At 39.3% G+C, this 13,490-nt stretch overlaps 1 protein-coding gene across 1 annotated transcript in view; it reads right to left on the reverse strand.

Annotated features, from left to right (window-relative positions):
• CUNH20orf194 (chromosome unknown C20orf194 homolog) overlaps positions 1 to 5,986 on the reverse strand; it is a 121,456-nt gene extending 115,470 nt beyond the window's left edge. Inside the window, exons 1-2 of the mRNA XM_036245658.1 lie at positions 5,843 to 5,986; positions 322 to 441 (exon numbers count right to left, since the gene is read on the reverse strand). Of these exons, the coding sequence (XP_036101551.1) occupies positions 322 to 441; positions 5,843 to 5,972 (250 nt within the window). The 5' untranslated portion in view covers positions 5,973 to 5,986. The remainder of the gene's footprint in view (positions 1 to 321; positions 442 to 5,842) is intronic.
• Positions 5,987 to 13,490: the final 7,504 nt, after the last annotated feature.

Raw genomic sequence — 13,490 nt, forward strand, 5'->3', positions numbered from 1 at the left:
GTGCAGCACTCTAACCACTGAGTCCCACCCGCCAGGGCACTGATGTTTACTTTTTTCTCTAAAGCTGATTTACCCAGTAAACATATTCTGAAAACTACCTGTTGCTAGTCTCTTATCATCCAGCAGGTGACCTACAAGAGCATATTCCTTAATATATCAGCAAAGAAGAAATGTTTTTTATTACTAAAAGAGTAAAACTTTATTGGGGTTTCAGGCTATTTTAAATTTGAATATATTTTCCCATAAAAAGACCATGAAATAAGGATCTGAATAAATAAATCACCTATTCCTCTTTCATAGAGTTTACCAATATATACTTACCATCTAGAACTTCTTCAGAAAACCCCGTTTTCTCAAAATCACTGTTATTCTGATTGTACAAACCAAACAGAAGATAATTTGCCAGCTCTCTGCAGCCTTCATTGTACCTGCTATCGATTCCTGCAAGGCAAAGAAGGCTCTGATCAGCTGTACAATGGGGAGCAAATGAGCCTCAACAGCTTGCCCCTGCTCAGCAAAACACTGATGGTTAAGTAAGAGGCAATAGCTTAGACCAGTTTTGTACCAGAAACCAAACTAAGCAACTCTCTGTGAAAGAAGCAGGTCTCAGTATTAAGTACTCTTACTCAGATTCAACTTGGAATCAAGAAACAGTCAAACAGCACAGATTATTGAAACTGTTAATTGCCAAAAAGCAATTCTTGAGGATAGAAGGAACCAGAAAACATAATCCAAGTCCTGTCATGCCTGGTTAAAGATTTTGGAATATTTTCAGTTGGAATAGGAATAGGTGTCAGAGAAAATATTCACTTCTCAAAAAGACCTTTACCAAAATATGTGGGCTCAAATAAAGGAGAATTATGGTCGCCTGAAACAAACTAAAGAAGACAACAAGTAACTGGAACCACACACACTCATCATTTCACAAATATTTATTTGGCTCAAGGCACTGTGCTGGATACTGGAGTGTGTGCTGGGCCTGCAAATGAATTTATAGTCTAGTGGGGCTGTGTCAGAAATGAATGAAAAGGAAATGAAATAACAACTGTTTACTGCCTTTCAATGCCACAGACACATATCCTACCTGGTTCCTGGGTATCTCTGGGCAAGAGGGATGGGTTAAGTAAGGGCAGGAGGCAGCTGTCTTGTGAGACTAAGAGGTAGGAGTTGGGGCAGAAGGAGCCCCAAGAATGAAATTGTAACTGGAGCCTGGAAAAAGGACTGCCCGTGATCATTCAGACCAGGGAAAAGTAATGGTCGCTCAGACCAGAGAGGCCTAGGGGCTGCCTGTGTCAGAGGACTTCTAATACAGGAGGGCTCCTTTCTCAGCTGAGATAAAAGCAGCACAGACAGCCCTGTTCTTTCCCATCCAACACTTCAGTGAAGGGAGGGGTGAAAAAGAATCAAAAGCAGGAATGGCCTGGCCTACATAATGCCAAAAGTTGAAAGAGCTACAAAGTTAAAAATAACCAGTGGACTGGGCAGGCCTAGTCTTAGCACATGCCTTCTAAGGGTTCCAGCTACATAAATTGCCACATAAAGTGGTAAGATTTTTTAAAATGACCATGTAAAATGAAAGGCAAAAGAAACTATATGTAAGTACTGTGCTTTAAGTGATAAAGTTGTTTCCCACAGGGGTATTAAGGGTTAACAAATCCAATACTACTACACATATATACTTTTTTTTTTTTTTGGTTAATCCTCACCCAAGGATATTTTTTCCATTGATTTTTTTTTTAGAGAGTGGAAGGGAAAAAGGGAGGGGGAGAGAGAAAGAAACATTAATGTGAGAGAGACACATTGATTGGCTGCCTCCTCCACACACCACGGCCAGGGATCGAACCTCCAACCCACATACATGCCCTTGACCAGGAATCGAACCCGAAACCCTTCAGTCATGGACCAACGCTCTAACCGCTGAACCACACCAGCCAGGACCCCATGTATACTATTAAACAAGTAAATGGATGGTAAACGGTAGGTGCCATGTTTCTCACTGGTGAAATGGGAGTTTATAGAGAAGAAAGGAGACTAGAATGATCCAGTTAATGTACACACCAGTTAATGTACACACACATATTTCCTTACTCTGTCAGATGAGAGGGACTAGACGCAATCATACCCCAGCAGCAACAAGCACATTCAGTGCCCAGATCTTAGTTTCTAATACCATTCTCCAATAAAAGAAACCCGGGCTCCTTTCAGAAATGGCTGCTATTAGGACTGGAACAGGAAATATACACAATAAACTTGGAGCATTTTATAGTGCCGGAAAGTATAAAAGTGCTAAACAAACAAACAAATGAACAAACTTTAATGGGGGTGTATCAAAGAGAGGGACACAGACATAAGAGCCAAGAAAAAGAGCTCCAAATGGCCAAAGCTGGAACAGTTTGAAGTAGTAGATTATAACTCAAAGTACAGGGTGGGGCAAAAGTAGGTTTACAGTTGTTTATATAGAAAATAATACAATAACAAATACAAGAATAAAATCTCATACTCACAAATGTAAACCTACTTAAAAAATTTTTTTTTTCTTTATTGATTTTTAGAGAGAGAGGAAGGAAGAGGTAGAAAGAGATGGAAACATTGATGAAAGAGAAGAACTGGCCACGTTCTGCATGCTCCCCACTGGGGATCAGGCCCACAACCAGCATGTGCCCTGACCGGGAATTGAACCAGTGACCTCTTAGTGCATGGGTCGATGCTCAACCACTGAGCCACACCAGCCGGGCTGTAAATCTACTTTTGCCCCACCCTGTATAAATGAAGTAGTACTGGATTTTTAACTCAAACTATAAAATAAACATCCATGAGTCCATACTGATACAAATGATTGAATAAATAAATAAATGTGGGAGCCCTGGCCAGTTTGGACCAGTGGTTAGAGCGTCAGCCCACGGACCCGAGAGTCCGGGGTTTGGTTCCTGTTAAGGGCACGTACCTCAGTTACAGTTTGTCCCCGGCCCAGGTTGGGGTTGTGCGGGTGGCAACCACTCAATCTCTCTCTCTCAGGTGGATGTTTCTCTCTCTCTTCCTCCCTCTATCCCTCCCGTCCACTCTACCTAAAGATAATGCAAAAATGTCTTCAGGTGAGGATAAAAAAAAACAAAAATGGGAGAAGAGACAAATCTCCTATGCAGAAGAATTTAAAATATTTTATGTAGACATTTCCCCCTCCCCAAGATGATAGAGCATAACTCCCTACTCCTTAAGAGTGGGCTGCATAATGACATCCTTCCAAAGAGGACAGTATGAAAGGACAACTGGGAAGAGTACTTCACAGTGCAGAACCTGAAAACCTATCTTAGCCAGGTGATCAAGGTCAATGTAAACAGTGAAAAGTCAAGTTGATAGTACCCATCCTTGATACCATGTGATAAAAATAGCATGTTACTTTAGTGGTCTTCTACCCAAAACTCCTAACCCCAGTCTAATCCTGAGAAATATAAGAAAAACCCCAATAGAGAGACATGCTACAAAATACTTAACTAGCACTCCTGAAAACTGTCAGAGTGATCAAATACAAGGAAAGTCTGAGAAACTGTCACAGTCAAGAGGAGCCTGAGAAGACACAGCAACTAATATAACGTGGTATATAGGATGGGATCCTGGAACAGAAAAAGAACTTTAGGTAAAAACTAAGGAAATATGAAGAAAGTATGGATTTTAGTTAATAATAATGTATTAACACTGATTCATTAGTGACAAATGTACCATACTAATTTAAGATGCTAATAACAGGGGAAATTGGGTGAGGGGTACATGGGAACTCTACTATCTTTGTAATTGACAGAGTACCAAACGGCTAAAGTTGGAACAATTTTAAGTAGTAGTGGATTATAAACTAAACTAAAACTGTTCTAAAATTTTTTTGAAAGAAAGACTGACCACGCCAAATATTGGTGAGGGGATACAAGAAATGGAACTCTTATAAACTGCTGGTAAGAATGAAAAATGGTACAACTGCTTTGTATAAAAATGTATATAGCAGCTTTACCTGTAATAGGCAAATAATAGAAATCCTATACCCATCAACAGCTGAACTGGTAAACAAACTGGTATATACATACAATACTAATCATCAATAAAAAGGAATGAATTACTGATATATGCTCCTATATATGAATGCATCACAAAATAATTATGCTAAGTGAAAGAAGTCAGATAAAAAAAAGTACATACTGTATAATTCCATTTATATAAACAAGGAACTGCAAACTGATTAGAGTGACAGAAAGCATATCAGCAGTTGTCTGGGAGTGGGGAAAGGGCAGAATGGAGACCTTACAAAGGGGCACAAGGAAACAGGACATAATGAATATGCGCTCTACTTGATTGTGGTGGTAGTTTCACACACATGTCAAAACTTATCATACTGTAACTTTAATTATGTGCATTTTATTATATATCAATTATAATACCATAAAGCTGTTTTTAAAAAGGTTAGCAAAAAATCAGCTGGAACATCTCCTATACCATAACAACTATATGACAAATGCTGAAGTGGAGGTGAGTTGAGTCAGAGTTTCTCTGAAGGGTATTCCAGGGGTTAGAAGGCTAAATGCAGCCAAGCAACCAACAAACAATAAGATGCTATGACAATTCTAATTACCTAGAAAAGCAGAATTCATCCCTGGCCAGTTTGGCTCAGCAGCTGGAGCATTGGCCTGCGGTCCAGAGAGACCCGGGTTTGGTTCCCACTAAGGGCGCGTGCCTGGGTTGCAGTTTGTCCCCTGCCCTGGTTGGTTTTGTGGCTGGCAGCCACTCGATGTGTCCCTTTCACGTCGATGTTTCTCTCTCTCCCTCCCACTCTATCTGAACAAAAAAATTAAAAAATGTCCTCGGGGGAGGATTAAAAAAAAAGAAAAGCAGAATTCACTAAACCTCAGAAACTGTTTAAGAATATACAAATCCCCTAAATGATTTCTTGCTCCACTTTCACATAAAGTTCATTAACTTTTTACATCCATCTTCATACTCAACCTCAAACATATCAATTTCTGCAACATTGTAGTATTCTATATTCAAGCAATCTGATATTTAAAAAAAATCTAAGATAATATGGTCAAGTGAAAATATTAAAAATTAGGTTAACAATGATATGCATAAAATGTTTTCATTTATGTAAAAAAAAAAGATACAGTTGACAATGTTATCTCTGGGGAGTGGGACTGGGTGTCTGGGATAGTTAGGAAGCTCTGTTCATTATTACTCATGTATTGCCTTAATTTTTTTGTTGTTGTTGTTGTTCAGATAGAGTGGGAGAGAGGGAGAGAGAGAGAGAGAGAGAAACATCGATGTGAAAGGGACACATCGAGAGGCTGCCACCCACACGACCCAGCCAGGGCCAGGGACAAACTGCAACCAAGGTACATGCCCTTAGCGGGAACCGAACCCTGGTCTCGCTGGACCACAGGCCAATGCTCTAACCGCTGAGCCAAACCGGCCAGGGCTATTGCCTTAATTTTTAAATTAAGATATATTTTCATTACAAAAAAATTTTTTTTTAATTTCGGCCACTCGATGGCCCCAAGCAAGTCTGTTTAATCTCCCAGAATCTCAGTTTCCTCTTCTGTGAAAAATGGACAACACTGCTCCCTTGTAGGGTGGCTGTGAGGAGAAATAAGGTATTATATACAAAGTGCCAGCTCTATGGTAGGGGCTCCCTATCTTACTGGTATCTCACCCAACCTCATTGAAACAGCAATAGATTTCAGGGGAATAAGAGTGGGGGACACTAACCCACAGCTTAGCTCAGAATGATACTATTATCAGTATTTTCCTGTGAACAGAAGCCAAGTTGCCCCAGCCCTGAGTCCCACCTGTTAAAAGCACTGACCTAGAATGCAGAGGATCCCGTCGGGGCGAGACTTGCTGCTCTGGGTCAGGATACTCTGAACCTGGCGGAGTCGGCTGCAGCTGCAAGAAGAACAGAAATCAGTTCCCTGAGTGCCAGCACATGAAGGCATGAGGAGGAAGGACTGCTAGGGATGGAAACTGGTCTTTGGCTGGTTTTGGTATCAGAACCACAAAATGAATTGGGAAATGTTCCCTTCTCTATTTTCCAGAAGTGATTATGCAGAATCGGTCAGAAGACTAAGTCTGAACTGCTGATTACAAACTGGATGGTCAGTGGCTCTCTGGCTCAGCAGAGGATGGAGCCAAAGGCCCTCTCATGGTCAATGCTGGACAATACTGGGACTCAGCAATTTAGCAGAAAGACGTCCAAGGACTTCTCATTTTTGAGTATGATCGAAGAGTTTCCACACTAATTTGTCCTAACTGTGATCCTCACCAGTCTGTCAAAAACAAACAGATAAAAACAAAAAAAATACTGATGTAAAGACCTAAACCAAGCTCTGATTTGCCATCACAACTCTGCCAATAGAATGTCAGCACAAGGTACTTGCTCCCATTTTGGTGCAGATCTATTATTCTTTGGCCTTAGGAATATTCCCCTTCTCCTAAACAAAGCACAAGGAGAGGAAGTCCCAGACATTAGTATCACTTCTAAAGACCGCGTGCTCTCTGTAACAACCCCTCCTCCTTGCCAGCAGTCCCAGAGAGAGGTGCTCAATATCCTGCTTAAGACTGATCCTTCTACTGCCCACCCCCCACCCCTCACCCCGTCACCTCCAGGTTTGGGATCTACCTTCGCTATTCATTCCCTAACACTGTTATGATTCATATTTTCCCTACAGTCAATATATTTTCAGCCCTAACACATCATTATTAACTAATATTCTCCACAAGCAAACTATAGTAATTGTCCCATCCATGACAATCAGATTACATCCCCAACCTCACTGAATCTGCTCCGGTGCACTGCCCAGCATTCACCCAAGTAACAATATTTCCAGCCAACAACACTATTTCCCTTCCCTGGATTCCTTGCTCCCCTGGATTCTTTCTGATACTCTCATGCCCCGAGTCATCCACTCCACGACTTAGTGACCATTAGCACTGTCTTCCCTCAAGATCTTCACAATCTTCCATGTAATATCAAAACCAAACCAATATCTAGCATGAATATAGATGTAAAAACCCTTAATAAAATATTAGCAAATAGAACTAAAAAACATACAAAAATAATTACAGGAGGTCCTCAAATAACATTGTTTTAATGTTGATGAGAAAAAAAAAATCAATTCCCAGCCAGGGCCACTGTATGTATGGAGTTTACATGTTCTCCCCATGTCTGTGTGAGTTTTTCTCTGTGTACTCTGATTTCCTCCCACATCCCAAAAATGTGCATATCAGGTGAATTGGTATGTCTAAATTATCTCAGTCTGAGTGAATGTGGGTGTGTGTATGAGTGCTCCCTGCAATGGCAGGGCATCCTGTCCAGGGCTAGTCCCTGCCTTGTGTCCTGAGCTGGAATAAGTGGGTTGGAAAATACCTTACTTGTTTTAATACGCTTTCTTAAATGTATGTGTAGCTCATATTCATTTTCAACTTGGGGCTTTATTTACAAGTTTGGTAATGTTTTTGTGACCAGAAGTATACCAAAGGAACTTAACTTTTGTTCTTATCAATTAGCCTATGGTAAAATTAGTTTTGTTATATGTTGCAAAGTTGCAGTTTCCAAGAAGCTATCATTGATGTTAAGTGAGGACTTACTGTATACACCATGACCAAGAGGGGATTTATCCCAGGAACGCAAGGTTGGTTCATACGGGTAAATCAACCAATGTAATCCATCATACTGACAAGCTAAAGAAGAAAAAAACTCCACATAGCCATGTAACTGATACAGAAAAATCATCTGACAAAATTTAATACTCAAAACACTCAGAAAACTAGGAATAGATAAATTTCCTCAACTTTATAACATACACCTACAAAAACCTTCAAAGCAAAGTTTGGGATTACATTTTGGTGAGATTACAAATTTTTCCTCTAAAATGAGAAACAAGAAAAGGATGTCTGTTCCCACCACTCCTATTCAACAGAATACTGGGAGTTCTAGCCAATGCAATTAGTCAAGAAAATAAAAGGCACACAGATGCGCCCAGCCAGTGTGGCTCAGTGGAATGAGCATCGTCCCATGGACTGAGAGGTCCTGGTTTGATTCCTGGTCAGGGCACATGCCCAGGTTGCAGGCTTGATCCCCAGTACAGGGCGTGCAGGAGGCAGCGGATTGATGCTTCTCTCTCATATTGATGTTTCTATCTCTTTCTCCCTTCTTCTCTCTGTCTCTCAAAATAAAAATCAATAAAAAAATATTTTTAAAAAAAGGCATACAGATGGAAAATTAAGTAGGGCCCTGGCCAGTCTGGCTCTGAGGTTAGAGCATCAGCCTGTGGACTGAAGAGCTGTGGATTTGATTCCTAGTCAAGGGCATGTACCTCGATTGCAGGTTTGATCCCCAACTCCTGTTGGGGTCATATAGGAGGCAACCAATCGATCTGTCTCTCTCACACTGATGTTTCTCTCTCCCTCCCCTGCCCTTTGTCTTTTCCACTCTATCTAAAAATCAATGAAAAAATATCCTCAGGTGAGTATGAAAAAAAGAAAATGAAGTAGGGAATCTCATAGAATCTACAAGAAACTCCTAGAACTCATACGTGAGCTCAATAAGTTTGCAAGATCAACATATAAAAATCAATTGTATTTCTATATAAAAACATTAACACATGGATTAAAAGTACAATATAAATATAAATATAACAAAACATGCATAGGACTTATACACTAAAAACTACAAAACACTGATAAAGGAAATCAAAGTATATTTAAGTAAATGGAAAGACACAGTGTGTCCATGGATTGGAAAATTCAACATAGTGTGGATGTCCATTCTCCCCAAATTTATGTATAGGTATAACATACCTCCTATCAAAATCTAAACAAGATTTTTTTTGTAGATATAGACCAGATTACTCTAAAACTTACGTGAAAAGTCAAAGGAACTAGAATAGCTCAAACAATTTTGAAAAAAAAAAAAACAAAGTGGGAAGAATCACTCTACTTGATGTCAAGACTTATACAGCTAAAGTAATAGAGACTGAGTGGTATTGGTTGAGAAACAGTACTGAGCAGTCACAGATAGACCCACATGAATACAGCCAATTAATTTTGGATAAAGGTTCAAAAGCAATTCAATGAAAGAAGGATAGTATTTTCAATAAATGGTATTGGAGCAAATGGATATCCATAGACAAAAACATGAACCTCAATTTAAACCTTACACCTTACAAAAATTAACTCAAAATAGATCATACATTTAAATTTTTAAATGTAAAAGTATAAGATCTTTAGAAGAAAATATTTAGGACTTAGGGCTTGATGAAGTACTCAGACTTGATACCAAAAATACGATCCACAGAAGAAAAACATGATAAATTAGACTTCGCCAAAATTTTAAACTTTGCTTTGTGAAAGACCTTGCTGAGAGAATGAAAAGATAAGCTACAGATTGGAAGAACATATTTGCAAATCACGTATCTGACAAAGTAGAATACATAAATTAAGAACTCTTAAAACTCAACAGTAAAAAAACAATCCAATTAGAAAATGAGCAACAGGCATGAAGAAACATTTCTTCAAAGAGGATACAAAGATGGCACATGAAAGCATGTTCAACATCATTGTCCATTAGGGAAATACAAATTAAAAACAGAAAAGAGATTACTACACATCTATCAGACAAGCTAAAATAACAAATAATGACAATGCCAAATTGCTGGTGAGGATTCAGAGAAACTGAATTATTAATACATTTCTGAAAGGAATGAAAGAAGATAGCAATAATGAAAATACATCTGTGTTCATGAACAGGAAAAATTAGCATCATTAAGCTGTCACTACTACACAAAGCAATCTATAGCAATCCCTATCAATATTACAAAGACATTTTGGCAGAAATACAAAACTCCATCCTAAAATTCATATGAAATCTCAAAGAACCCAGACTAGCCAAAACAATATTGAAAAAGAAGGACAAAGTTGGAAGACATACTTCATGATTTCAAAAGTTACTACAAAGCTACAATAATCAAAGCAATGTGGTAAAGGCAATTTTTGGTAAGGGTACCAAGACCATTCACTGAGAAAGGACAGTGTTTTCAAAAAATGGTTTTGAGAAAACTATACACATGCAAAAAAATAAATTTGGACCCTCACTTTACACCTTATACAAAATTGACTTTAAAATAAAATAAATACCTAAATGTAAACCTAAAACCATAAAACTTTCACAAGAAAACATATGTGAAAAGCTTCATAACACTAGATTTGGCAATAATTTCTGGCTATGACACTAAAAGCACAGATAACAAAAGAAAAATATATGAAGCAGATGTCATCAAAATTAAAAATATGTTCATCGAAGGACACAATTAACAGAATGAAAAGGCAACCCAGCCCGGCCAGTGTGGCTCACTGGTTGAACATCGACCCATGCATCAAGAGGTTGCCAGTTTGATTCCTGGTCACGGCACATGTCCAGGTTGTGAGCCCAATCCCCAGTGGGGGGCATGCAGGAGGCAGCCAACTGATGCTCTCTCTCATTGATCTACCTCTCTTCCTCTCTCTCAAATCAATAAAGAAAAATTATTTAAAAAAATAATAAAACCTCAAAGATATCCTACTCCCACACAAATTAAAACAGCTACTATAAAATACACACGCACACCCACAAAAACAGAAAATAACAAGTATTAGCAAGAATGGGGAGAAATTGGAAACTGTGCACTGTTTTTTTTTGTTTTTTTGTTTTTTTTAATCCTCACCCGAGGACATTTTTCCATTTTTTGTTCAGATAGAGTGGGAGGGAGAGAGAGGAAGAGAGAGAGAGAGAGAAACATCGATGTGAAAGGGACACATCGAGTGGCTGCCACCCGCCGACCAACCAGGGCTGAGGACAAACTGCAACCGAGGTACATGCCCTTAGCGGGAACCGAACCCGGGTCTCTCCGGACCGCAGGCGGACGCTCTAACCGCTGAGCCAAACTGGCCAGGGCGGAAACTGTGCACTGTTGGTGGGAATGTAAAATGTGAAAAACAGTATGAAGGTTCCTCAAAAAATTTAAAATAGAACTATCATATAACCCAGCAACTCAACTATCATATACACCCAAAAGAATGAAAAGCCAGAACTCGAAGAGATGTTTGTACATCCATGTTAATAGCAGCATTATTCACAACAGTCAAAAGGTAGAAGTAATGCAAGTGTCTATCCACAGAAAAATAAACTGTGGGATATACATACAATGGAATATTATTCAATCTTAAAAAGGACAGAAATTCTTACACATGCTAAAACATGGATGAACCTCGAGGATATCACAGTAAGTGAAATAAGCCAGTCACAAAAGGGCAAATATTATATAATTCCATTTTATGAAGTACTCAGAATAGTCAAATTCACAAAGACAGAAAGTAGAATGGTGGCTACCAGGGGCTGGGGGCAAGAAATGGGGAGTTATTCTTTTTCTTTTTAATCCTCACCCGAGGACTTTTTTACATTTATCTTCAGATAGAGTGGAAGGGAGAGAGGGGGGAAGAGAGAGAGAGAAACATCGCCGTGAGAGACACACATGGAGTGACTGTCACTCACACAACCCCAACCGGGGCCGGGGACAAACTGCAACCGAGGTACATGCCCTTAGTGGGAACTGAACCCGGGACTCTCTGGTCCCCGGGCCGACGTTCTAACCACTTAGCCAATCTGTCCAGGGCAGGAGTTATTTTTTAATAGGTAGAGTTTCAATTCTGTAAGATGAAAAGAGTTCTGTGGATAGATAGTGGTGATTGCAGCATGACAATGTGAATGTACTTAATACCATTAAACTGCATACTTAGGTGAGATAATGATACTATGGTTAGATAGTAGAATGTACTTTTTCTTAGCAGATGCATTAGAAATTACTTAGAAGTGAAGTATCATGATGTCTGCAACTCACATGAGAAAGGTTTGAGAGAGAGAGAGAGGAAGGAAAGGAGGGAAGGAGAGAGGGAGGAGAGAGGGAGAGAGGGAGGAGAGAGGGAGGGAGGGAGGGAGGAAGGAAGGAAGAAAATAAAAATACTGCACATGTGGCAAAATGTTAACTACTGAATCTAAGTGGTGGGCATAACAAGCATTCATTGTACTATTCTCTTACCTTTTCTGTACTATTTGAACATTTTCATAATAAAAATCTGGGGCTGGAAGTAAGGGGAACATGTGTAACTTAGGGTTTTAAAGTGGGAGAAAAGAAACAGCAAAGATGATCAAGATTAAAGTAAGAAAACTTCTTTCCCTGGGACATGGTTGTCTGTCTCTCCTCACATTTTCATGTTTAACATAAGACTGACCTTGCAATCATTCTCTACACTAGAAATATTTCATCAAGTTTGTCCTTTGGCCCATTTCCCAACCCATCTGGACAGTAGGCTGACTGATGCCAAGGTTACCAAGAAGTCTTTGGTTTTCAAACTTACAAGCAGCCAATGACAAAAGCATAAATAGATCATGTGACCAGGAAACAGCCAGCTTCCCCACTACTGCTGTGGAAAACTAAGACAATACTGAACACAGACACAAAGAGTTTCTTTTCTACAAGTATTCTGGCCAAATAAAGTAGAAGCGTTGCTATCTCTTACTTTCTTGTCAAATGGGTAAAGCTAAATTCAGTTCTCCTTTTCCTTTATACATTTTCTTGCTTTCCAAATTTAATTTTTAACCAGACATAGCCTATTATTTGTCACTGAACCATTAAACTTGTTACTTATTGAAATACTTGCTTATTTAAAAAAAAAAGACCTGGTAAGTACAGATGAAGAAAACCACAGTCACCCATATTCCTAGCACTCAGAATTAACATTTCTGCAAATTTGCTTTAAACTACACCCGTGCCTATTAATGTGCCATATTTTTTATTAAAAAAAAAAAGTATTACATATAAAACTAAAGTCTTCATTGTTCCTCACTCCCCCACAGGTCACATTGTAAGTTTGTTATATATTCATCCAGACTTATTTTTAATTTTATTTATTTTTTTATCCTCACCCGAGGACATTTTCCATTTTTTGTTCAGATAGAGTGGGAGAAAGAGAGAGAGAGAGAGAGAGAGAGAGAGAGAGAGAGAGAGAGAAAGAGAAAGAGAAAAACATGGATGTGAAAGGGACACATTGAGTGGCCGCCACCCAACCCAAACAGGGCCGGGGACAAACTGCAACCCAGGTACATGTCCTTAGTGGGAACCGAACCCGGGTCTCTTTGAACCACAGGCCAAAGTTCTAACCGCTGAGCCAAACTGGCCAGGGGTAGACACTTTTAAATAGAAATGTTCACACATGCACCAAGCCCACCCAGCAATAGTATTGCCCTCTAGCTTCCTGAGTATATCCTGGGTAGATAGATGGTCTCTGGTCACCCATGACTTGACAAAGTTCCTCCTTTAGGATACCTACAGACTCAGCAGATCTAATAATGTAGTTTATATTAAATATGCTACTTGTATATTATACTTTATTTCTAACTTTCCTTCGATTCATACTCAGAA

The sequence above is a fragment of the Molossus molossus genome, unplaced genomic scaffold (assembly GCF_014108415.1).
Source record: "Molossus molossus isolate mMolMol1 unplaced genomic scaffold, mMolMol1.p scaffold_m16_p_6, whole genome shotgun sequence".
In the NCBI taxonomy this organism is placed as follows: Eukaryota; Metazoa; Chordata; class Mammalia; order Chiroptera; family Molossidae; genus Molossus; species Molossus molossus.